Below are 25,193 nucleotides of genomic sequence, written 5' to 3'. Positions count from 1 at the left end.
TAACACACGGAGTACTTGACAAATATAAATAAACATTAAAAAAATTAATAATTAATAAAATCTGGAAAAAACAACTTGCACCTAGCCACCCTCTTCATGCTCACCCTTCCTCCTCATAGATCCCCCTGAACCTGATCGTCCACTCCTTTCTCCTCATTCTCCCCCTTCAAGTATTAGGTATGTAATTTGAATTTAGCTATAATATTAATACGCAGATAGGTAGTGATGGACGGTTGGTGAATGTATGATCATCTAGGAATATAAGGAAAAAAATGTGTTTGAAGATTAACAAAAAGAATGGCAAAACTAGCAGTTAATTTCAATCTCAAATCTCAATCGTAACAGGCTGAAGTCTTACTCAATCTAAATGTAAAATCTCAATTCTTAAACGTACCTTTGATCCAAGTCCTACGTAATAAAATAAAGGTTGAAGTGTTGATTTAGTCCCTGAATTATCATATCAGTGAAAATTAGGCCCCTAAATGATTTTTTTCAATAAATAAGTCCATAAATTCATTAAAAATTGTTAATTTCATCCCTAATATTATATTTAAAGCTATTTTATCTAATTTTTTCGTCAACTTAAATTACGACACACTTTAGAGTATCATACGATCATTTTCTCGCTTATAAGCCCTTAACATTTTATATAGGTTGGTTATCTAATGTTTAATTTACCCTTCAAAGTTAACTCGAAGCACTAATTATTTATGAAAATTACCAATCTACCATCCAATGTGTATCACATGAAAGTAACGTGACTTAAATTGATTGAAAATGAAATATAATAGCTTTAAATATAATATTAAGGATATAATTATTAGATTTTTATAATTCAATGACTGATTCTTTTATAAAAAAAAATAATTTAAAAACTTAATTTTTATTCAAGTGACAATTTAAAGGCTAAATTAACAATGGACCGTAAAATAAAAGGCTGGATTGAAAGTTTGGGACCGGCCTTCAGCAGGCGCTGGCCAAATGATGACTCATTATGAAAAGCACCAGCGACCAAGTGAGAAAACCAACCACCTGCACTTCACCAACCTATAGTCTATATCTATCAGTCGTCAAATATGACATAATGACAGTAAAAAAAGATAGAAAAAATGTTAAGGCTTTCCTAAATCCGGAAAGGGATCCTTTCGAAACATTTTCTCCAAATTCTGTTAATCAAAATTTGGCCTAATGATTAAAATTATTATAATTTTTAAAAGAATTTTATATTTTTAACTATTTGATTAAATTTTAAAAACTCAAATTAGTTGATTTATGAGATTTACTAAAAAGGGTCTAGATATGAGCCTTTTTCCCTAAATCCTAAGATATAGATATCCTGCATCTTACACCAACCCATCCTCATCCCGATCCTCATCATAATTATTACTACTATTATTCAGAAATTATGATTTTCTTGAAATTTTTGGTTCGGAAATTTACCTTCACAGTTCCACACCCATGAATACATGACATGCATAACGGTTACTTCCCTGTCATATATCATTTTTGTCATTAATTGGATGTCATGATCATTTATTTGACCTTTCAATTAGCCTTTTTCTTTTCTTTTTAACTTGCGCCAAAACCTTTTTGGCTACTTTTATGAATTATAATTACCAGTACTTTACCATATAGTGTTTGAAATTTTGAATTCCAACATCACAGAAATTGACTGCTTTGGCTTTTCATTCCGGGTTGAGTATACCTGAGACGGAAAATTACAATACGTACACTTATACTTTATGGGGCGTGGGGGGTAGGGGTATAAATGAAGATATGAAAATAAAAACGCAGTAAGGATGGAATACACCTAAACACACGGGGCAACAACGAAATAATCTGAAAAATTAAAAAAGAGACGTTAGCCCCATATCCCGCCAGGTTTTCCCTGTTTGAGCAATTGAGGAAGGAACATAATTGAACAGTTCACCAGACGCGCAGAGCAGTAAATACCAAATTACCAAGTAAGCCATTCATAGCTATTTAAAATCTGCACACACAAAACCCAAATCAGAAAGAAAAATCAGAGAAATCAGAGAATGTTGGTGGTGCCTTGCAAGTTAAGGAGATTGCTCAACACATTCAATTGAGAAATACTGAGAATTGCGATGGGTTGCGCCGCCTCAAAGTTGGAGAATCTTCCGGCTGTGGCATTGTGCCGAGACCGGTGCAAGTACCTGGAGGAAGCTCTCAGCCAAGCCCAAGTTCTGGCTGATGCCCACGTCGCTTACTTGGCCTCCCTCAGGACCCTTGGCCCCGCTCTCCACCGTTTCTTCCATGACATTCCCGCAGGAAATGAACCGCCGCCGCCACCAGAATCAGACTCGCACCTCCAATTCCCTTCCGACTCCGAATCCGAATCCAAAGAGGACCACACCGTTAAACAGTTGGGTGAAACGCCGACACCAGTTTCTGAGCGTGATCAATATTTCAGGGAAGGGGAGGGGGAGACCTACAAAAATTCAGCCCGCGGACTGACTTCCGAACCCCTTCCTCAGCCACCGCCTCCGCTTAGCTCCGCTTGGGATTTCCTTAGTCTGTTTGATGCCTACGAGAGGGATATTTACCTAGCACCACTTTATTCTTGCACTAATTCGGATCTTGAAGAAGCTGCTCATACTCCTGCACTTGCTGCTGCCGCTGCTGACAAAATCAAAGTCGATAATTGTGGCGGCAATAACGATATCAATGTTAAACACAATACTAAAAATATTGGAGATAATCAGGAAGAGGAGAGTAGGTCAGGAAAGAGTAAGACGACTCATATGGCGACGTCGACGGCAACTCCTCCGTCTGTCTCTGTCTCGGTCCCTGTGCTAGAAGAAACAGAGGCAATGCGAGAGCTTAATCTTCTATTTGACAGGGCGTCTGAGTCCGGGAATCAAGTTTTATTGTCGCTGCAGTCTCATCATCACACGATTTCTCTTGATCAGGGTAATTTATCCATTTCAATTTTCTCAGTCAATTTTTAGTATTATTCCAAATTAATAGATAAAGAATGCATAATTAATTTGACGAATTGGCGTTGGAGAAGCAGAGTATGGATTTGATGACCGTGAGGGCTTGGTGATGAGCTCGCAAAACCTTTCTTACACTCTGAAGACGCTCTTCCTGTGGGAAAAGAAACTTTACCACGAAGTCAAGGTAAATATATGCTTCTTTTTCTTCATTAGCTTTTGCTGATTAATCAAAATTTTAAAGCATAATCTTGACTACTTAATTGTGCTATATATATAATTAGGCTGAGGAAAGATTGCGCGTTACGCACGAGAAGAAGAGTAGAATGCTGAAACATTTAGAACATGGCAACGGCAATACTACTAGTGCTGCTGAGGCTCCCAAACTCAACCCCCTTCGCAGTGCAGTCCGCGATCTTTTAACAAAAATGAAAATTGCAATTCAGATTGTTGACAAAATATCAATTACCATCAACAAGTTGAGGGACGAGGAGCTATGGCCGCAAATTATCGAATTCATCAACAGGTATATCTGTTCTATCCCATCACCGTTGAGGAATATGATCAATTCTACGAAATGGCAAGTGATTAGTGAACTTGTTTTGGTGCTTGTAGGTTACTCGACATGTGGAAAGCTATGGTAGAATGTCACAAGAGTCAGTACCGAGCAATGGTGGAAGCCAAGGGTTTAGATGGCGTTGCAATATCCAAAGCAAAGTTGAGCGGCGCACATAATGCTGAAACTGCAATTCGACTCAAGTTAGAGCTTCAAAACTGGAATGTGTGCTTCTCCAATTGGATTGTCGCCCAAAAGGTGTATGTAAAAGCATTAAATGGATGGGTTCAAAGATGTCTTCTACACGAACCAAATGTAGCCGATCAAGAATTAACAGCAGACGAGGCTATTGGAGCACCGCCCGTTTTTGTGATATGTAATGAGTGGTCACAAGCTATGGATAGACTCTCAGATGAGGAAGTTGTTGAAGCCATCGGGGGATTCACAACTAGTATACATACGCTTTTAATGGAAGGCAACAATATTAATGTAGAAATGGTGCAGCAAAGGATGGTAGCTGAAAACAAAGATGTAGCAAGGAAAGTAAAGTTTTTGGAGGCAGAGGAGGGGAAGGAACAGAAGATACTGCATAAGCTGATGCGCGGTAGAGGAGGAAAAAAGAACGTTGCTTCGAGTAGTTTGCGAGCAGGAGAAGATGAGTCGAACAGAGAGAGACTGCAGCAACCGAGTCGGAGTGACAGGAATATTAATCTAGTGTGGGATTTGAAGCAGACATTGATGGCGATGGAGAAATTCACCGCAAACGCATTGCAAGCATACAATGAGATTCATGCACACATTGAACGACAACAAGTCAGCTGCAGGCAATCCGGATGATGAATTAACAAATAAAAGTGCCAAGTCTTTACTTCTTTTATTTTTTTTTTAAATAAAAAGATCATAGGCCACTTAGCTTTCTTAATGATGAAACTTTGCTCGGCTCCGATCTCAAAAGCGGGAGGTGGTGGAATGGAATGCATATTTTAATACTATAGGCTACCTATGTGGATAATATCGTTTGTTAAAAAAAACTATTAAGAACTGGTTTTTGTATATAATTTTTTTTTTCGTTTTATGCATACTCTTCATTTTCATTTTTTAATAGAATCGATGTGATTTGCATTAAAGAGTAAGAGAGTGAGTCTAACGTCACAATAGACTAGTCATAATAATTTAGTTCAAAATTGCTTTTGGACAAAATCGAATCTAAGAATTTTCTTACAAATAAAAATGAATATCACTAGAAAGTAGTAATAAGTGTCCACTTTTCATTTTCATCATGTATCTTCATTTTTATCCAATAGCTAAATATAATCTAAAAATATGATTTCATTCTTTTTCATTTATAAGTGAGAGGTTATTGTGAAGTTTAGTCATCTCCCGCCCTTTTAGACTACACCCAACCCTGAGATAAAAGCCAAAATAGCCCACTTATTCCCTCCCCAAACACAACCTAACCCAAGCCAAATGCCAAACCAAGGCCGAATACCCCCCAAGATTTAGCCCACAAACGCGTGGACTCGTCCAAAATTACCCCACTCTCGGCCTGTTCACTCGCCCACGCGGCCCGTGAGCTTTCAACGCCCGACAGGGAGGGCCCACTGTCAGGGCCGTTGTTAGCCACTACCCATAGCCCAACGGCTCTTTTCTGCATCCAACGGCTAAAATAATTAAAAAATAATTTATTTAACTCAAAGTTCACCCAAATTTAGTGATTTTTCAATATTTATCAGAATTTAAATATTTTTAGATTAAAATATTCATAAAAATAATTTACGATAGTCTACATAATTTTTTTTTTAAAGTTAATTTAAGAAAAAAAATTAGCCTAAGTTCATTCTTTAGTAATCTCGGGCTAAAATTTTAGGTCAAAATGGTTGGAGCAGAAAAATTGTTTCTGAGCTAAAAGCTAAGTTTTCGAGGCTAAAAACTTTGGCTTTTAGCCCAAAGATTGGAGATGATCTTAGTATAGATAATATCGTTTTTTTTTCTATAGAAATAAAAAATAATCTCCTAACATTTTCGATATATTTGATACCAAATTATTGTTCGATGCTTTTAGCCTAAATCTACTGAAGTGTTAAATATCATGTGTATACAAAAAAAATTAGTGATAAAAGAAAAGAATATTGTTACATTTATCACATTTTTTATGTTACATTGTAAATTGTATCATCTCTCTAATAAATATAGGATAAACCAACAAATATGAATTTTATATTTATTAAAGAGATATTACAAATATGGTATATAAAATCTGCTGAGAGTAGCATTTAAAAAAAAAAAAAAAAAAAAAAAGCACAGAGATGTAAAGAGATAACTACCATAATGCCCTTCATGATTAGAGATGGGCAACGGTTATACCGTTATAGTGGGTGGGTAATCGCGGTTATTTACTTGTAACCGTTTATGTTTATACCCGTATAACCGTTTACCCGTTGGATAATTGCATAAACGGTTATACTCATACCCATAACCATTTATAAACGGTTAACCATACACATAACCATGTACCCATTTAACTATAACCGTTTACTCATTTAACCATAACCATTTACCCTTTTACCCATTTTTGAACCCATTTGTCCTTTTTTCCCCATTTTTTCATCCGTTTACATGTTTTTTTTTAACAACTTGAAAATTACAAAAGAAAAATTTGTCATAATTTTTGTTTTCTGACAATTAAACACCGTTATAGGTATATTTTAGCATACATTTCTCTATTTTAATCATTTAAGTCATCATACAATTCTAATAATTGAAATAATAGTTTACGAGCGATATTTTTCTGCTAGACCCAAGCAAGTCTTTAATTTCAAGACCGATTTCAAATCAAAATTTCAGGAATCCTAAAATAATTTCGGAATTTTAGAACAAATCGGAATCTGTAAATTACTTACTGTAACTCAACCATCGATCCATTCTACAGAAGTTTATCAGGTGGATACCACCATACTAGTAAAATGACAAATACTTTCATCATTCGATAGCATAAAGCACTTTTTTCAGTACATTGCCAGGTAATATACTAGACAACACAAAGCATCAAACTTCTTCCAGCCTTAGAAACATATAAACACGGGAAAAGAAACTATCAGATACGAATTCAACCACAGAACTTCGATGTTAAATTAAATGGGTATAACCAATCCAACGGCCTATAATTTTTTTTAAATTTTTTTACATATATTAAATTAAATGAATAAATAGATATCCGTTATAACCTTGGGTAATACCCATAACCGTCTATTTAAATTTCACGAATAAACGGTTATACTCATACTCGTTTGTTCGTCGAACGGTTACCCATAAATATAATCGTGAACTTTAAATAAACGGGTAATCGCGATTTCCAAATCCATATGTATTTTGCCCATCCCTATTCATGATAAGGAAAGGACAATTCAACCGTCAGACGAATACAGGGAGAGAGGTTTTTGGCGGTGCAGAGGGAGGATGCAAGCAAGCAAATTAGCAATGCGAAGGAAAAGAAAGCTGCAGCTCGCAAACACTCCTCCTCATTAGAATTTACAAATACAAAATTCCATGCATCTTTCTCCGTATTTTCCAGAATTTTGACCCAATTTCCTCTCCCTCGGCAGTCCGCATATATTTTATTATTACTATACGCACGTACATGTTTTTAAACCAAGAGCTGGCTGAGGCGCGGCACTGAGTCAACTCAGCTGAGTTATGGGGTGCTGCGAGTCGTCTTTTATACATGCACGCCAACACCAGCACCACCCCTTGAACACCTTCAGCTCCACCGCCACCGCCACCGCCACAACCACCAACCGCGTTCCTCAACCGTCCAACGGTGGAACCGATGCCGCCGGAGCTGGAGCAGTGCCGGGATTTTCGGAATTCTCGCTGGCTGACTTGAAAAGCGCCACAAATAACTTCAGCTCCGACTTCATCGTCTCCGAGAGCGGCGAGAAAGCCCCCAATGTCGTCTACAAGGGACGCCTCCAGAACCAAAATAACCGTCGTTGGATTGCCGTCAAGAAATTTTCCAAATTGGCCTGGCCTGACCCCAAGCAATTCGCCGTATATAATCACTCTCTCTCTCTTCTTCTCCATTCATTATTTATTTTTATTATTATTATAATCCCTCTATTAGGGAATTTTTGGGAATTGTGGTTAGGGTTTCCATTTCCAATTGAATTGAGAAATTTGAACTTTGGGGCAACAGGATGAAGCTTGGGGCGTTGGGAAGCTGAGGCACAAAAGGCTTGCCAATTTGATAGGGTATTGCTGCGACGGCGACGAAAGGCTGCTGGTGGCGGAGTACATGCCTAATGATACCCTTGCCAAACATCTCTTCCACTGTATGTGCCTCTTAACTTTGTCAATGATTTTGTTTCTCATACAATCCTTGGCTTTTCTTTTCTGCACGAGAAATGAGAACATGTTTGACACATTGCTTGAAATATGAGGAGGAACACCCTCTATTTTAAAGTTGCACTGCATTTCAACGAATACGAATTGGTTGCATCCACTGTCCACCGTCGATATGTAATGTGAAAAGCCATGCAATTGAAACTTCAAACTTTTCAATATATATTTGTTGACAGTTCTGCAAAGATATAACTCTCTCTTCTTTTACATAAGATATTGGTTTATGGGTCATTCCTCGCTTTTAAGAATGCATTTGTTCTGCTTGAGCATAATATTGTAATCTCAAACCACTCTCACGAAGCTGATTCATTATCTACACGTGTGCTATTTTCATTTCAAATTGTGACTGCTATTTTGCTTTTCCCATTCTCATATTCTTGACAACTGACGTCTGAAATTTATTGCCTATAGCTTTTCAAAGTGGTTCAGGGTTCCGATATAAATTCATCTCACACTTTCTTGACAGGGGAGAATCAGACCATTGAGTGGGCTATGCGACTAAGAGTTGCTCTGAACATTGCCGAAGCATTGGATTACTGCAGTAGTGAAGGCCGCCCATTGTACCACGACTTAAATGCATATAGGGTTCTCTTTGATGAGGTGCTGTCTCAATTTTCCTTTCCCAAGTTTGTTTATTTAGTTTTTCAGTTTTTACAAGAAGTGAGATAATTTTAATCACGTATCATTGTGGCCCTTTTTTGATAAGTAGACATATTTCTTTCTGTGTTAAGATTTTTTATATGATAACTACATGGATTTGTATGAGATCAGAGTGGTAATTTTGTGGATGTTGTTGGCAGAATGGTGATCCTCGGCTTTCATGTTTTGGATTGATGAAAAATAGCAGGGATGGAAAAAGTTACAGCACTAATCTTGCGTACACACCTCCTGAATATCTAAGAAATGGTAATTGCTTATTTTCCTTAAATCATATTATTATTTATTATACCACTTTTTATACACCTTAGGGAGGTATAAACTGAACTATGGCCGAGTCAATGAGTAAGATAGTATGAGTCAGGAGTTATATTTTACAATCTGCTGGACTCAATGAAGTCTTTGACAAGTGCCTTCCATACCAACTATAATACATTGATGCTGCAGGAAGGGTGACTCCAGAAAGTGTTATCTTCAGCTTTGGGACTGTCCTTTTGGATCTTCTAAGTGGAAAACACATCCCTCCTGGTCATGTAAGTATTTACTGCGCCAGGCACTTGTTCTCCAGTCAGTCGGTTTGGAATGGACCCATAATCTAATAGTTAAAATGCAGTGCTACTGCTATTTGAGTTATGCAGAAGTCCAGATTCTGTATGATCACAGAAGAGTTGTTTGTTAAAGTGGCTCTTGCTTGTATGTGTTTAGTACTCGGCATTAGGGAAACCCTTGTTTTTAGCGAGGTGTGGTAGTAAAATATAGTTGCATATACTCAAAAAACGTTTTGCACACTTAAGTTGCCTTTTCTTGTAATGATTATTTATTATGTACTAAGATTAATTGATACTGAATTTCCGATAGTTTGGTTGTGATTGATCGCAAGACACTGATGTTGAAGACCAGCTTCTAGCTTGGATCATAGTTTTATACTTTTATTCTTCTATTCGTCTGATTTTGCCCGGACAATCTCTTAGTATAATTACGTAGGCAGGTTTTGATAAACAGAATCTCCTTATAATTGATGTTTGTGTTGATGCAGGCTCTTGATATGATTCGGGGCAAAAACATTCTTCTCTTGATGGATTCACATCTGGAGGGAAATTTTTCAACTGAAGAAGCAACTGTGGTTTTTGATCTTGCCTCAAGATGTTTGCAATATGAACCTAGGGAGCGACCAAATATCAAAGACCTTGTTGTAACAGTTGCTCCATTGCAAAATAAACCTGATGTAAGTCTTCTTGCCTTTTCCCCACATGAATGCAATGATCTGTTATTAAGTTTTTCTATTAAATATTACCATGACAGCAATTTTAAGTACCTTTAAATTTTCCCAAACATGCTTGGTCAGCATTTTTTTTATGGTGATGATGCTTTGTAGGTTCCTTCTTATGTGATGCTGGGAATTCCCAAGCACGAGGAAGCACCTCCAACTCCACAACATCCTCTTTCTGCCATGGGTGATGCCTGTTCAAGGATGGACCTTACGGCCATCCATCAGATTTTGTTAATGATACACTATAAAGATGATGAAGGAAGCAATGAGGTAATTGAATTGTGCAAAAGTAGGTTTAGATGGTTCTCTGGTTGCCCTTCTGAAAGTTTTTGTCTTTGGCATTAGTTGTCTTTCCAAGAATGGACTCAGCAAATGAAAGATATGTTGGAGGCAAGAAAACGTGGGGACTTGGCATTTCGTGACAAAGATTTTAGATCTGCAATAGACTGCTATTCCCAGGTATTTATTCTGCAATGTACTGAGAATGGGTAGTGCCTAAGGGAAAGTACTCCATTTCTTGTCAAGAACTTTTAACTTGATAAGTTTTTCATGCACAAGGGGTTAGGGCACTTCAGTTCTTCTCCCCTAGATAATGAGTGTCGAATTAGCATGATTTCATAGTACAAAGGACAATGCTGCTGGAAGTTTGTTGATAAATGAGATCTCGATCGTGATGTTGAGAAAAACATTATTCATATTGGAGTCTTAAGCAGTTTTTGTAATTGGTACTTGTCTTCTTGAACTGTCCAGAACTTCATACATTATAGAGGATTTATAAGGGGATGATAATTCATGTCATGATGTTTAGATTTACGGCCATCTTAATTTTACTGCAGCGTTCCCCTTGTTATGGTTCATTAATTTCATTCTAACTGATATTGTAGTTCATAGATGTTGGGACTATGGTTTCCCCTACGGTGTATGCAAGAAGAAGCCTATGTTATCTCCTCTGTGATCAGCCAGATGCTGCCCTCCGAGATGCAATGCAAGCGCAATGTGTCTACCCTGACTGGTCCACTGCATTTTACATGCAGGCGGTTGCTCTTGCCAAGCTAGATATGCACAAGGATGCAGCTGACATGCTGAATGAGGCTGCTGCCCTAGAAGAAAAAAGACATCGGGGAGGGAGATGATATGAGAGAAGAGGACCCTGAAATGCTCTGTAATTATTTTTGTTGTATTGAAGTTGCTCCAGCTGTTGTAACTTGTAACAAAAATGTAGGGTTATCATGTGCAACGGGGTAAGAGAGTAGTTTCATCCCAAAAGTGTGCAATATATAGGTAGAGGGAGATGCTTGTATCTTGTGTTTCAACTGCTGCGCAGTTCTTTTCCTCTAATTTTTCATTGAATAATTAATTGGTTCTTAATGTGTACTTGTGTATATGAAACTTATAATACAACAGTTTTGCGATGTCGCGGAGTGATACATAATACATGAATTTGCTCCTGTGAGACGGATAATACATGGATAATGAATTTGCTCGATTCGGGTGTCTGTCTAACTAAGCAACATACAGCTCAGCCTTTCCATCAATAAAGAGGCTCATGAACTCTTCACCGTCAACAGTTTCCTTCTCCATGAGGAGCTGGGCAAGCGTGTGGAGGATATCAATGTGAGTTGTGACGATATCCTTGGCCCTTGAATAAGCTGTCTCTACCAATTCCCTTACCTCTGCATCCACCACATCAGCAGTTGCCATGGAGTAGTCTTTTTGGGGCGACATCTGCAAATTCAAATATATAGCTTCTATCACTTCTCTTGTATGATTGTATCCCATAGGCATTTGATTAAACCGTGAATAAACGACCGTATTCGATTATAGTCTCTACCTGTTGCCCTAAGAAGGGATTGCCACCAGAAGCACCGATCGCGACTTGTCCAATCTTTTTGCTGAACCCAAATCTCTCAACCATCTGCCTTGCCACCCTTGACACTTGCATGAAATCACTAGATGCCCCTGTTGTCACATTCTCCTGACCAAAGATAACTTCTTCGGCAACTCTGCAACGGCAGGACAATGGGCTCAGAACAAAATTTCTCATATACATACACTAGACTTCCAATATCAGCTCAAATTCAATAGGGAAGAATCATTAGACTGTTTGAAAGCAGTTAAACTGAAGAGTTTGTATAACCAACCTTCCACCAAGGGCAACAGCCATTTGATTCTCCAGGTAGCTTCTACTGTATAGTCCAGACTCGAGTCTCTCTTCACTGGGGGCAAAGAAGGTTAGACCGCCGGCTTGGCCACGAGGAATGATGGATATCTTAGCAACAGGATCGTATTCCGGCATCAATGCACCAACAAGAGCATGCCCCGCCTCTGCAAAACAATCACGTAATGGACGAATTAAAAATCCAAACCAAATAATAGCAAATCACAAGTTAATATTGGATATGGGGGAGAACTGGTCGTGTTCTATATAGTATATACCATGGTAGGCGACTAATTTCTTCTTATCCTCCGAGACAACAGCATTTTTCTTCTCGGGTCCTGCAATGATCCGCTCCAGAGCATCGGAAATCTCGTCTTTACTTATTTCTTTGAGATCACGTCTGGCTGCGAGAATGGCAGCCTCATTCATCAGGTTCTGCAGATCAGCCCCCGTGAAACCAGGTGTTCTCCTTGCAATTTTGTCAAAGTCCACATCCTTTGCAAGCGCCTTCCCTCTAGAATGCACCTGCCATTCGAAAATGCTTCAGTTGAGAGAATATGGAGTGTACAATTCTAGCAAACCACCTTCAACCACACTTAATTTCGAAACAACCGTGCAAACCACAACGGTTTACAAGCATGCATAAAATTCAATTTACACAACATATAAGTTGCTTAAGCAGATATGTAAATGGATTTCATGCTAATTAAGACTGATAAACTAGTACTGATTCTAGGCAATTGTTCTAACCTGCAGGATTTTAACTCTGCCAGCAACATCAGGCCTGTCGACGGTCACCTGTCGGTCAAACCTCCCGGGCCTCAACAATGCCGAATCAAGAACATCCGGCCTGTTGGTTGCCGCCAAAACTATCACACCGGAATTACCAGAAAACCCATCCATCTCCGTCAGCAGCTGATTAATAGTTTGCTCCCTCTCATCATTCCCGCCGCCCATCCCCGCGCCTCTCTGCCTCCCCACCGCATCTATCTCATCAATGAACACAATGCACGGCGCTTTCGACTTGGCCTTCTCGAACAAGTCCCGCACTCTCGACGCCCCCACTCCCACAAACAACTCCACGAACTCGGAAGCCGCGCACGAGAAAAACGGCGTCCCAGCCTCGCCGGCCACGGCGCGAGCCAGAAGGGTCTTCCCGGTACCAGGTGGGCCCACCAAAAGACATCCTTTTGGGATTTTGGCGCCGAGGGCGGTGTACTTGTCCGGGTTCTTCAAGAAATCCACCACCTCCTGCAGCTCCAATTTTGCTTGGTCAGCTCCAGCTACATCGGCGAAAGTCACCCCCGTTTCCGGAACTTCTTGGAATTTGGATTTGGACCTACCGAAATCCATGGGCCCGCCCAGCCCGCCCGGCCCTCCTGGGCCTCCTCCAGCACGCCGGAAGAGGAGGAACAATCCGGCAAAGGCCAAGATTGGGAACAACAAATTGCCGATGATATTGAACAGCCCACCTCCTGAATCGCCTTCGGAGACGGAAATATCGACGCCGTTCATGGCCAAGATGTCGATGAGGTCAGGGTCGTTGGGGACAACGACAGAGGCGCGGCGGCCATCGACGGCAGTGAGCTGAAGGGCAGAACCGTCTTTCATGAACCTGACTCTCTCGACCTTGCCCTTCTTGACGGCGTTGAGGAACTCGCTGTAGCGCCATTGGCTGCCTTCGGGGAGGTCAGTGGCGACCTGGGATTGGGGCTTAGGGGCGTTGAGGAGAAGGTTTTGGGAGAAAGGAGAGGCGGCGTTGGGTTTGGAAGGCTGGGGTTGGAGTACGGGTGGCGGCGTGGGAGTGGGGGTGTTGTCTATGGCTAGGGCTTGTGGGGTGAGGGAGGAGAAGAGCAGGGCGGCTAAAGTGGCTTGGGAAGCTGCGGATTTTAACGGCTCTGAATGGGGTTGAGAGTTGAAGATGTTTTTGGTGGCGAAAAGCTTTCGCTTGGAGAAGAAGGGCAGGGGAATTGGGAGGGATGAGTTGGATTTGGAGGTGGTTTTAGGTGTGGGCGGAGAGTGGAGGACTGTGGTGACTCCGAAGAAGTTGGAAAAGAGCAAAGGGTTGGTGGTGGAAGCCATGGCTTGGGTGCTGTTATCTGTTGCTGTTGGTGTTGGATAAAAACACAGCTATTTCTTTCTTTCGAAATTACTTACGATTTTTTATTCCTGTTTATTTTTTTGGTTTGCTGAGATAGGTGTGTTGTATTAGATTGGATAAGAGGGGAAATGAACGTTGGAGTGGATTCATCTTTATAGGGGAAAAGGAGTCTAAAAATACATGAATCGTGGCAAGCTGGGAGCTGTGAATTGATTTGTCCTTTCTCTTTTTCACTTGGATTTTGATTCAACCAGCGTGTTGGTTATGTTCTCTCCGCTTTCAAACGAAACGACACCATAAAATGATTGTTGCTTGGGTTGCGCCTACGTGTTCAATATGCTATCCATTCATTCACTATTTGTCGTTTTTATTAAGTTTCTCGTTGATTTTTTCACTAGCGTAGACTAGAGAGAGAGTATGGTGTTGAACTGATATGGATCCAGGAGCCCACCCCTTTTGTGAGATGGAGATGAGGCTTTAAGTTTATTTGAATCGGACTGTGCTTATGGGCCTTTTGGGCGACCACACACCTGCGACTCCTCCCAAGTGCAAAATTGATCTCCAACTCAAGTCAAAAGTAAAATCAATCAACCTGCAATGTCATGCACTCTACTCTACTCTCCTATCATACATTCCATCTAACTTCTTTACCTACTCAATATTTGCTTTATGACACACGTATGCCTGTATGATTTCTTTTGCACCTCCGGAGGAACTTCAGTTGCAGAAAAATTCAAGCGAAACCAAAATGAAACAAAAGGGCACCCAATACAAGCATCATAAATTTAGCATTCCGAAACGGAGTTTGATGTCATCACACCATTCGCATCACAATTTTTTTTCTTCACAATCACTTTATTAAACGGAAATTAAGAAAGATGCACCGTTTACGCTTTCACTAGTATCCCGCCGAATAAGCCCTTTATGTTATCAACTCTTGGCTCTTCCACACGATCCCTGCAACAATACGGTAAGGGCACGGTTCAATTATTTCTTTCGACATTTCCTTCCATGCGAAAAATTAGTTACAGAAACTTTAAAGTCTATTTGAGAACACCCAAAGATAAAGATAAGAGGCACTGGTCCTCGAACTCATGGACTTCCTCAATTGCTAGCCACTTTCTTCAAATGAAAACCAAGGGGAAGTAGGGTATCAACAAACATAAATCAAACCAAACCAAAACTAACTTGTCGTGATGATCTCTATTTGGGCAACATCCTTGTTTTCAGTATTTACTTCATTCAAAGAAACCTGAACTACTAAGCCTAGACCTTAAAATGAAAGGCACATAATCATCGATGAACAGTGTGTACGCATGGTAACAACTAATCAAACCCAGTTGGTAGCCAAAAGCTACTCTAAATAGGAGTTCATGAGTTCAAACCCCACTCCACAAATGTCACAATTGATCAAAGGCGAAAAAGTACACATGAAGCAAATAAAATACAGTGGATCATGCAAGTATCTGATAAGTGGTGGTCAAGTCGTTGTACCCGTACCTAATGATGATCATCGTGGCCCTCCCAGGGGTGCCTCCAACCCTAAAAGACATAATAAGAAAGTGAGTAACATGAGCTTATAAAATTGCAAAGAAAAGTCAAAATAAGAGAAGCTCTTACCAAAACTACAGGACCATCCTTCTTGGCCCTGTACAGTACCCAAAACCTGATCCATTAAAATTTAAACAAAACCATAAGCTACCGTGGTTACATGATTCAAATATCTTGGCACTTTTACTAGTAAAAATTATTAAGTTGAATCCATTCAATCTGCATTATCTCCATGCAGGAACCAAGGTTAACACCAATAGAAAACCTGTCCAAGGTTCAAAATTTTATCCCATGACTCCAACTCGTATTGAAAGCACCACAAAAACCTGTCCTCTATGCCGAAGGCACCACAAAAACCATTAATTGGTCCGGAAGCTTACCGGTAAGAAAAAGATACAAAGTAATGTTTGATAGTATAGCTTTATATAAGCTACTCATCAACCAAATGTTGCCTAAGTCAATTTCGGCTGAGAAGAAATCCCTGATTTTTCATCTCCACAACTATTCAACTGCCTGAATCCCCAACTTGAATCCCAACCTTTAAGAGAATTCTAAATTCCTCATGTCTAAGTTCCTAACCGATCGACCCCTACTCGTATTGAGCTGCCTGAATCCCCAAATTGAATCCCAACATTCAAGTGAATGAATTACAATTTCTTCCTATTAGCATTTTCAGGTCTACGTTCCTAACAATCGATGCCTAAACATGAATCCGAGATTCCGAAAACATTATAAACTGTACAAAAGACAAGATTAAAACAACACGGCAGGCAGATCCTAAATAACAGAAATTTGACCTCATCACGCCAATGTACAGACGAAGTAGGGAGAGTAGACGGAGTTTACCACATCACAGCACACATGCCTTTGCCGGTGAGGGTGTGCCACCGCTTTGGCTGATGCACCGTGATTCCCTTGTATGTTATGCCCTCTCCGTGTCCTCCTCCCATCTTCGCCGATAACTCTCTCTTTCTCCGTCTCTATTTGAGCTAGCCAGCCCTACACTCTGAAATCTCTCTCGATCGAGGAGTTCTCCAGACCCGATAACAACTCTATTATTCCCGACCCACTTTTGCTTCCCATGAGTCCATGACGACGAATCTATTTCCCATCGTGGGCTTCGCTTGACTAGTTTTGCTGCAAGCCCAGCTTCAAGATGAATTCATAGATTTTGGAATCAGCATTAGCCCAATACAAGCCCATAGAAAGCAAAATTTCTTTCTTGACAAACGATAGAGTCAATAAGTTAAATAAACTGGTTGCGGATTCGTTATTTTCAAGATAAAATTAAAATAAAACATAATTTTTTATTATATTTTTCGAAGATAGTGTGATGGTGTTCTTTTGATACAAGCGAAAATTTGAGATAAAATACATAATGACTTAGTTTAGGTATCAAACTAAACACAAAAATAAATCGTCGTGTAATACAAATATATAGTATTTGCCTAGTTTAAAAAAAAGGGTGAAATTAAATAATATATTCTCTCCTCCTCACTCTCTCGCCTCCCTGTCAAAATGCAGAAACTCCAACAAAAATTCTCCCCGGTATACTAGTCTTCCTTTCGCCATGAAATTGATAATCATCGTTCCTAGTTACACAAACGACGACGAAAAATTTTCGAGCAAACTCAACATTTGATCTATAACTAAACAAAAAAAGAGATCCAAACTCCGAAGATGTAAGGGAAAAAATATTGAAAATTTAAGGAGGATCTGTTTGATATCCTACTAAAAAAAAAAATTATAATTCTTAAAAACAACTTGGATGAACTTCTCTCAAGAACAATTTTTTTTATAACCCAAAAACTTGTTTGGTATCTAACCTGGAAACTATTTTAAATCTTCAAGGATTAGGCTACATAACCCAAAAACTTGTCTGTACAAAACCATTAGGTGGCAATGGCTGAGGGAGGATATTAAGGTTGGGTCGAGATCCGAGAAGCGACCCGGAAAATACTCACCAAGACCCAATATCTTGACGACTTGATTTGGAACTCTCAATTTCACACTTCATACTATGAAGTCATGTTGCCTTCATATGGGTTTTGTTCACATATATGGTGGTGGGTTGCTAATTTCAAACGTTGCCATTGAAATTGAGCAAATTGAGTTTGAAATAAAGCTTTGGTAATGGTGGAGAGATAAGGTTGGGGCTTGCAGGTGATTAGAGTGAGAGGACAGTGGGTCAGGGATGGTGAGAAGAAAATATCTCGGTCGCTGGAAACATTTACTCTCAATTGATGTTTAGTGTCGCTGGTCTCAACTCCAAGGTCTTGTAGGTGTCATGAAGGAGAAAAAAAAAACAGTAAAAACATACTTTTGTTGTTCTCAGATTTTAGGCTAGTTTTTGAGTTATTTTTTAGTTCAAGTTTTGCAAAATTAGCTTACCAAACAAGTTTTTGAGTTGTAAATTGAGAAACAGTTTTGGAGTTAAAAATCTTGAATTCAAATAAAATACCAAATAAGCTCTAAATATTCGTCCATGCTCATCTTTTTCTCTCCCGTAATTGTTAGTTTGCTAACATTTCTCTCAAAAAACACAATTCCTGTTTCAAAATTCTCCATAAATTTATATCTTCAAAAATTCCAGTCATCATATGAGATTGTAATGTTGTTGATATTAAAGTGTGAAAAATAAAATGCATTAATTCTTGGTAAACGGACGACTGGAATTTTGAGAAGAATTCTGAGTTTCAACTTTCAAAGAAAAGACGAGATGAGAGAGGTATAAAACGTTGTTTTAAAGGAAAATTAATATAAAAAAATTCAAAATTTTGAGTTTTAATGATAAAAAAAATTCAAAATTTTGAGTTTTAATGATAAGGACAAAATAAAGGGTAAAGTGAATAATACCAGGATTGACTTTTTAGTGTAAAAATGTGATTTTTCGTTAAAATAAATAGTACTGAGAGTTTTTTTTGTTAAAATTCTCTTATTTTAATTGTTTTTTTTTTAATTGAGTTAATTAGAGTGCCCTCACGCAAAACTGTTTGAGTGGGAAAACATGCGTCCCACTATTTTATGACATTTTGCCTTTCCAATTTTCTTTAGCCAGATTGACTGCGTACATTCCATTACCCATAATAATGGAACACTAATATAAATAAATGAATAATGTTATTCATACTATATTTTTATACTATATTTCTATCTTATCTTAGATGACATCTGATGTGGACAACCACATTATTTGAAAAATTTGCAAAATCTAAGGAAATGAAGGAGAAGGACTTTTCGTATAACACAATTATCATTTAATTAACTATTTTTTTAATTATTAATTTATTAAATAATAAATTAAATTTAAAAATCTGATTAATTCAAATAATTTAATTACCCACATTAAATACCATCTAAAATAGTATGAAAATATGTTATGAATTTATTTATCGGAAGAAAAGTAAACAAAAAGGCATCAACGACAAGCACGTTGTAATTTGATAAAAAAATATTACTTTGTCAATGATTTAGGTGCCCCCTGCTGAACTGGAGGCTTTGCTGCTCACGCATCCCGAAATTGTTGATGCTGCCGTTATACCGTAAGTTGTCCAGAGATTCTCTCCAGTTATATTATCAAATCAAGTGATATGAATTTATAAAATTTCATCTAACGATCAATTTTTTTTTTATTTCTTAAAAATTATAATAAATTAATAATTTTTTTCTATGAAATTTTAAAAGCTTGAATTACTTGATTTAATGGTTTTGGTGGAAGACTCTTCCTTTCTTAGCTTTCCATTTTTATGTCAAAGTAATACTTTTCCAGTACTTGATGATCAATGCATACATGTATGTAAGTGTTGTTGTTGGCAGATTTCCAGATGAAAAGGTTGGACAGTATCCAATGGCATATATGGTAAGAAAAGCCGGAAGCAGTTTAACGAGAGCGGAGTGATGAAGTTTGTGGGCAAGCAGATGGCTCCCTACAAGAGAATTAGTCCTAATTTGGTACTGAAGTGATTCTGAAAAAAGTGATTTTATGTTTGGTAAACATTCAGTTTCAGTTTTTTTTCACAGTTTTGGATGAAAAAAAACCAAAAACGCAAAACTGCAAAACCCAACTTTGAAAAATCAATTTTTTTTCACATTTGTTTTACATAAAAGTTTATTAAACAATATAGTACTGTTTTTTTTTTTTCAAAAACACTTTTACAAAAAAGTCTACCAAACACTCTGCAGCTTATTTTCACAGCACACCAGAAATAGTTTTTTTTCAAAACACATCAATACCAAATCAGCCCTTAGGAGGATGGCATTTATGGATTCCGTGCCTAAGAATCCATCTGGCAAGATTCTCTGGAAGGATCTCATCCAGATTGCAAGAGAATTTGGATGATCATTGTGGCATCTATTATGGGAGATGGAAAATGCTTTGGAATTGGCATTTTGCATCTTTTGGAGGTGAATATTGCTAGACTCAAAAGGAAAAATAAATGAAATACAAAATTTACATTTATCACGTTGGAATAAAGCTAAAATATACATCTCTCGAAATATAAAATAAGATATAAATATCAAACTTGAAACGTTTTAGTGAAGATGCTCTAATTAAATAAGTAAATATACCGAGTCTTATCTACTAGAAGGCATGCATTATGCACATTATGCATATAAATATATGAACGCGTTTGTTTGAAAATCTTGCAACCGAATCCCTTTGTGTCAATCAGTCCCCATTCATAAACAAAATAGCTACAAATAATAATGGTAGTGCCTACAATTTCAAACGCATTTTTCTAATCCCAGAAGGGGGGAGAAATCACATCAATTTGTTAATTGCCCCCATTTTCAAACTTTCTGGAAGGACGCTGAATTCTCATCTGTAATTTAGTGCAAATTTTTGTCAAAAAAAAAAAAGGAGAAAATTCCATCGAGGAAGTTACAAGGAAAATAACTACATAAGACGTCCACTCACGATGACTGTGAGCTTCTTGGTCTACCAATTAATTGAGGCGCTCCGAGAATAACAGTCTGACCTTGTGAGAATTATCGTATAGATTCGGTGTTAATCCGATTGGTAATTAGTGATTAAATTAAGTATTGCAGCGGGACTCTCTGAAAACCGCAACCCAGTCCAAGTCTACCGGAAACGACCTTCCTCACATATACACTTAACTCGAGAATTAAAATAAACATTGCATGATTAGCTAACTAGAAAGATGGAAAGGATACCCTTTGAGGAAATAATTGATCAAGGCATGCATAATAGTCAATGTCAAATCGTTGTGGGTGTTGATCCCAGAAAAAGCAGGAGCCGGTCAAAAGCAGTTGTCGACCCACAACCACCAATTAATGAACATCACCATCACCATCAACTCCCCCACTTTACTAATTAGCATATATGCAAGAAAAGACTTGGATCCATCAGTTGATTCGGTACCCTATATAATCAAGCTATAGCATTTGGCTTGTGTATCGAACTAGATGGAGGAATATCAGAATCCAAGAAAGATGAGTGCTAGTGATGAATTTACAGTCGAAGACATTTCCACTACAATCGACGCCCCCTCCGATGATCAAATATTCCGCGTGGATGAAGATCAAGGGGAACACCATGATCATCATGTTGATGGTCATGATAGTGCGGTCGCGGCGCAGGCACCTCCAATGCAGTCATCATCCTCAGAGGGACAGGGACAGGGAGAGGGCAGTGCATTTAGTTCGCCATCCATGTCAAAAAAGCCCCTTCTGCTCTCTATAGTGCCTTCAAACGTTGCTGCCCGTAGAGCTACCCCATGGATGTCTCGCACTCCCAACTTCCTCACACCTCTTGGTAGCCCCATTCGAAGGGCCATCCGACTTACCAAGCTCGACCCTCAGGACGCTTGGCTCCCCATCACCGAGTCAAGGAATGGCAATGCCTACTATGCTGCCTTCCATACCCTTTGCTCTGGAATTGGAATGCAAGCCCTTGTGCTCCCCGTCTCCTTCACCGTTCTTGGCTGGTAATTTCACCTTTACGTACCTGCCTACCACGTATAAAGTTTTTGAGTACAACCGTCACACTAATCTTATGTTACTAATCCACGTTCTAATATCAATATTGAACGACAAGGTTTATATTTCATGAACTTAATATATAATACTAATCAACAAAATTCACAAATTATAACATCAGCGGATCGATTGATGATATCATGCAGGTAGCAGTAGTGCGAGGATCGTACTGAAAAGTTTCTAATAAGTGGATTTTGATCATGCATGCAGGACATGGGGGACCATATGCTTGACAGTGGCGTTCATATGGCAGCTATACACCCTATGGCTTTTGGTAATGCTTCATGAATCCACTGAAACTGGGATGCGTTACAGCAGATATCTTCAACTCTTCCGCGCTACCTTCGGTGACAAAATGGCCAAGATCTTCGCTATCTTCCCCATCTATTACCTTTCGGGCGGCACCTGTGTCGCCTTGATTATCGTTGGCGGCTCCAGCATGAAGCTCTTCTTCGAAATCGTGTGTGGCCACGAATGCACCGCCAAGCCACTCACCACCGTCGAGTGGTATTTGGTCTTTACCAGCGCCGCCGTTCTTCTGTCTCAGCTCCCCAATTTGAACTCCATTGCAGGTGTCTCTCTGATTGGTGCCATCACTGCCATTGGCTATTGTACCATTATGTGGCTCGTCGCGGTCACGGAGGGCAGGCTGGACGGCGTTTCTTACGATCCAAAAAGAGAAAACAGCAACACCGCTATGATTTTCAGTGTCCTCAATTCTCTTGGCATTATTGCTTTCGCTTTCAAAGGCCACAATCTTATCCTTGAAATTCAGGTAATTAACAAGATATATAGCAATCGAACGCCTCTGCTTTTGAGAAATTAATAAGTTGGTCCAAAACTACATGTTTTCTTTGCTATGCAGGCAACTATGCCTTCAAGTGAGAAGAAACCATCTCATGTGCCAATGTGGAGAGGGGTAAAAGTTGCCTATCTAATGGTCGCAATGTGCTTGTTTCCCTTAGCAATTGGAGGATATTGGGCCTACGGACACATGGTAACATTTGTAAATTTATAAATTTATGAGAGTTGCTATCCGCACTTTGAATAAGTTATTATGTATAATATTATATAGAATCTTTTAGAAAAGGGATTCCTATTTTTTTTATGTAAAAATAAGGATTAGTTGTAGGGTTTACACTACGTACATCGAACTTTAACGATTTGAACTGTCTATTTTTCAAGTTGCACCTCATATATCATCCTTACAAAATATTAGTCAAATCGGAAATGTTTAATACATCTAATTAGGTTTAAAGAAATTAACGAATACTTTGTTATATAAGAAACAATGAAATTTTATCTTGATAATTAAATAAGCAAATAGTTTCAGATTGAATTGAATTTTTGCAAAAATGATCTAAGAATCGAGACTTACAAAATAAATAGTTCAGATCGCTGAAGTTCGATGCGGAGTGAGCCCCACACTTAATCCCCATTTTTTGAAAAAAAAAATAGAAATCCCTTTATATAAAGGGCCTGATATTATATACTGCCTAACAACTATTTTGAAGTGCTAAATATCAGTAACAATTTCCATCTTGCAGATTGGAGGATATAAAGCTATTTTTATTTGAATACGTACGACAATGTCGAATGAACATTGACTAATCGTTTTTAGCATTTTTTTTGTTTTGTTTTTGGAAACAGATACCGCCAAATGGAGGGATGCTAACTGCAATATATCAGTACCATGGACGTGACACTTCACAGTGGGTTCTGTCATTAACGAGCTTATTTGTGGTAATCAATGCGGTTAGCTCATTCCAAATCTTTGGCATGCCCATGTTTGACGATATGGAATCCAAATACATCAAACGCATGAACAAGCCGTGCCCGTGGTGGCTCCGCTCGATATCCCGAGCCATGTTCGGGTACGGCTGCTTCTTCGTAGCAGTGGCGATTCCATTCTTGGGAAGCTTTGCCGGTCTCATAGGAGGGATTTCCATCCCGATTACCTTTGTCTATCCTTCCTTGCTTTGGTTGAAAATTAAGAAGCCCAAGAAATATAGCATTATGTGGTGCCTCAATTGGGGACTCGGACTTTTGGGCACAGCTCTCTGTATAATACTCATAGCTGCTGGAGTTTATGTTGTCATTGACACCGGGATTCAAGTGAGCTTTTTTAAGCCTCAATAGTATTGGGAACGTACGTATTTCAGATATGTATGTATGTATGTATGTATGTTCTTTGACACTCAATAAATCGTTTTTCATTTCTTCCGAAAACATCAAGACAGAAACACATTGAAATTGCCGTAAGCATAGGGTTCAAAGGTAACCTGCAAACTCCAATCCTTCCAATTCAAACAACCGTCTCTCCCCAGATTAGGTGTTTATATTGATGATTACAATCATAGCCTCCGAATGATTGTGTGTGGTTGTGGGGGAATTGTTAAGCAAATACACAGAAATTGAACAAAGTCACTACAAATGACAAAAAGGGAAAACCATATGAAATCAATCCCCATCTGAATAATAGTAGAAGCAAATCTACGTTGTATGAACACGGATACGGATACAGAGATACGACATGACACGGAATACGTCAATTAAGAAGAATAATTGTTGGATGACTACCAAAGAATACGACACGGGGATACGAGGGGATACCACCATGTCCATGTATCAAGCAAATACACCTCTCTTCTTTAGGTCATGTCATAGCTTAAGGCATTTTTGCAAAGTGATTTTCACAACTTTTTGGTCATTTGTTTTTATTTTTGAGATTGAATACAACAAATGAAAACAACAGCCAAAATTAAAGAGGGTAAGAATATAAAGATGAGAAGTCGCTTTAGGCTTCCTTTAAGCATCTAGTGATAGCCAATGATAGGCAAACGAGGAGGGCTTCGAAGAAACTTCACAAGGGAATGAATGAACAGATATGTATAGCCAAACCGGCCCTGTTATATGCACGCATGCATGCCTCTATATGTCATTTGCTGCTGAAAAGAAGTGTCGCCTTTGAAGAATGAATAAAGGTTATGTCATATTATGTGGTGTGGAGAGTGGAGTTCCCATTATGCATAATGCATATGGACCCAATTCATTACAATTTATAGTAAATTAACGAACAGGATTGATTTGATATCCAATAAAAGCAATTTTTGACTAATGATGAATCCAATCTCAAGGTTCGCTCAGTTAAGTATTTCACTACGGTCCCTACGTGCTATTAGCTGCATTAAGGTTGCAATGCATATACATATACATATACCATACATACATACATACATATATATATAACACTAATTCATCTTTTCTGCAAGACTTGCTTCTTTGTGAGTGTGCAGTGTTAGCACTACAGAATTTAAGATTAATGAAGTAAATTTACAGAGAGTGATGGATGATGTCCATGCCAATTGCCATGGATCATGGAATCCGGATCCTCTTTGTAAGGATCTCGAGAATTCGTGAATCGTGTATATTCATCATACATCGTGTGGCTAGAAATCATTTTAAATATTTTTATTTAAAATTAAATACAAACAATACCTGATAAAAATTAACCACACAATGTATGATGAATAAACATAATTCAC

At 38.6% G+C, this 25,193-nt stretch overlaps 5 protein-coding genes across 5 annotated transcripts; 3 read left to right on the top strand and 2 right to left on the bottom strand.

Annotated features, from left to right (window-relative positions):
• Nucleotides 1-1,905: 1,905 nt before the first annotated feature.
• On the top strand, nucleotides 1,906-4,588 carry LOC125479307 (nitrate regulatory gene2 protein-like). The gene is made up of 4 exons (XM_048588495.1): nucleotides 1,906-2,934; nucleotides 3,038-3,144; nucleotides 3,242-3,483; nucleotides 3,573-4,588. The coding sequence occupies exons 1-4, from the start codon at nucleotides 2,109-2,111 to the stop codon at nucleotides 4,348-4,350; spliced, it is 1,953 nt and encodes a 650-aa protein (XP_048444452.1). The 5' UTR covers nucleotides 1,906-2,108; the 3' UTR covers nucleotides 4,351-4,588.
• A 2,575-nt stretch (nucleotides 4,589-7,163) lies between these two features.
• Nucleotides 7,164-11,250, top strand: LOC125479301 (serine/threonine-protein kinase BSK1-like). The gene is made up of 9 exons (XM_048588472.1): nucleotides 7,164-7,560; nucleotides 7,706-7,841; nucleotides 8,378-8,511; nucleotides 8,712-8,817; nucleotides 9,016-9,101; nucleotides 9,605-9,793; nucleotides 9,944-10,108; nucleotides 10,184-10,297; nucleotides 10,723-11,250. The coding sequence occupies exons 1-9, from the start codon at nucleotides 7,207-7,209 to the stop codon at nucleotides 10,969-10,971; spliced, it is 1,533 nt and encodes a 510-aa protein (XP_048444429.1). The 5' UTR covers nucleotides 7,164-7,206; the 3' UTR covers nucleotides 10,972-11,250.
• Nucleotides 11,141-14,179, bottom strand: LOC103927102 (ATP-dependent zinc metalloprotease FTSH, chloroplastic). The gene is made up of 5 exons (XM_048588471.1): nucleotides 12,747-14,179; nucleotides 12,275-12,521; nucleotides 11,980-12,163; nucleotides 11,670-11,841; nucleotides 11,141-11,563 (listed from the first exon to the last, which is right to left on the bottom strand). The coding sequence occupies exons 1-5, from the start codon at nucleotides 14,076-14,078 to the stop codon at nucleotides 11,342-11,344; spliced, it is 2,157 nt and encodes a 718-aa protein (XP_048444428.1). The 5' UTR covers nucleotides 14,079-14,179; the 3' UTR covers nucleotides 11,141-11,341.
• A 667-nt stretch (nucleotides 14,180-14,846) lies between these two features.
• On the bottom strand, nucleotides 14,847-16,730 carry LOC103927129 (NADH dehydrogenase [ubiquinone] 1 beta subcomplex subunit 2). Its single transcript, XM_048588473.1, has 4 exons — nucleotides 16,495-16,730; nucleotides 15,718-15,763; nucleotides 15,598-15,639; nucleotides 14,847-15,054 (listed from the first exon to the last, which is right to left on the bottom strand). Exons 1-3 carry the CDS (start codon nucleotides 16,596-16,598, stop codon nucleotides 15,598-15,600), a joined length of 192 nt encoding a protein of 63 aa, XP_048444430.1. The 5' UTR covers nucleotides 16,599-16,730; the 3' UTR covers nucleotides 14,847-15,054.
• A 4,286-nt stretch (nucleotides 16,731-21,016) lies between these two features.
• On the top strand, nucleotides 21,017-23,868 carry LOC125479160 (lysine histidine transporter-like 8). The gene is made up of 4 exons (XM_048588216.1): nucleotides 21,017-21,596; nucleotides 21,859-22,423; nucleotides 22,514-22,645; nucleotides 23,299-23,868. The coding sequence occupies exons 1-4, from the start codon at nucleotides 21,076-21,078 to the stop codon at nucleotides 23,785-23,787; spliced, it is 1,707 nt and encodes a 568-aa protein (XP_048444173.1). The 5' UTR covers nucleotides 21,017-21,075; the 3' UTR covers nucleotides 23,788-23,868.
• Nucleotides 23,869-25,193: the final 1,325 nt, after the last annotated feature.

This window comes from the organism of the source record quoted next, unplaced genomic scaffold (assembly GCF_019419815.1).
Source record: "Pyrus x bretschneideri cultivar Hongxiangsu unplaced genomic scaffold, Pyrus_bretschneideri_v1 Contig28, whole genome shotgun sequence".
NCBI lineage: Eukaryota > Viridiplantae > Streptophyta > Magnoliopsida > Rosales > Rosaceae > Pyrus > Pyrus x bretschneideri.
The sequence above is the reverse complement of the archived record's forward strand: the minus strand, read 5'-3'. Positions and strand labels throughout refer to the sequence as shown.

Excerpts from the sequence above, each read along its gene's own strand:
- LOC103927129 (XM_048588473.1), bottom strand. The coding sequence starts at position 16,598 with ATGGGAGGAGGACACGGAGAGGGCATAACATACAAGGGAATCACGGTG. Across the intron at positions 15,764-16,494 it reads GGCATGTGTGCTGTGATGTG|GTTTTGGGTACTGTACAGGG; the intron begins GTAAACTCCGTC and ends TTAATGGATCAG. Across the intron at positions 15,640-15,717 it reads AGGATGGTCCTGTAGTTTTG|GGTTGGAGGCACCCCTGGGA; the intron begins GTAAGAGCTTCT and ends TATGTCTTTTAG.
- LOC103927102 (XM_048588471.1), bottom strand. The coding sequence starts at position 14,078 with ATGGCTTCCACCACCAACCCTTTGCTCTTTTCCAACTTCTTCGGAGTC. Across the intron at positions 11,842-11,979 it reads GCTGTTGCCCTTGGTGGAAG|AGTTGCCGAAGAAGTTATCT; the intron begins GTTGGTTATACA and ends CTGCCGTTGCAG. Across the intron at positions 11,564-11,669 it reads ATCCCTTCTTAGGGCAACAG|ATGTCGCCCCAAAAAGACTA; the intron begins GTAGAGACTATA and ends TTGAATTTGCAG.
- LOC125479160 (XM_048588216.1), top strand. The coding sequence starts at position 21,076 with ATGGAGGAATATCAGAATCCAAGAAAGATGAGTGCTAGTGATGAATTT. Across the intron at positions 22,424-22,513 it reads ATCTTATCCTTGAAATTCAG|GCAACTATGCCTTCAAGTGA; the intron begins GTAATTAACAAG and ends TTTGCTATGCAG. Across the intron at positions 22,646-23,298 it reads ATTGGGCCTACGGACACATG|ATACCGCCAAATGGAGGGAT; the intron begins GTAACATTTGTA and ends TTTTGGAAACAG.
- LOC125479307 (XM_048588495.1), top strand. The coding sequence starts at position 2,109 with ATGGGTTGCGCCGCCTCAAAGTTGGAGAATCTTCCGGCTGTGGCATTG. Across the intron at positions 2,935-3,037 it reads CACGATTTCTCTTGATCAGG|AGTATGGATTTGATGACCGT; the intron begins GTAATTTATCCA and ends TTGGAGAAGCAG. Across the intron at positions 3,484-3,572 it reads ATTATCGAATTCATCAACAG|GTTACTCGACATGTGGAAAG; the intron begins GTATATCTGTTC and ends TGGTGCTTGTAG.
- LOC125479301 (XM_048588472.1), top strand. The coding sequence starts at position 7,207 with ATGGGGTGCTGCGAGTCGTCTTTTATACATGCACGCCAACACCAGCAC. Across the intron at positions 8,512-8,711 it reads ATAGGGTTCTCTTTGATGAG|AATGGTGATCCTCGGCTTTC; the intron begins GTGCTGTCTCAA and ends TGTTGTTGGCAG. Across the intron at positions 10,298-10,722 it reads CAATAGACTGCTATTCCCAG|TTCATAGATGTTGGGACTAT; the intron begins GTATTTATTCTG and ends CTGATATTGTAG.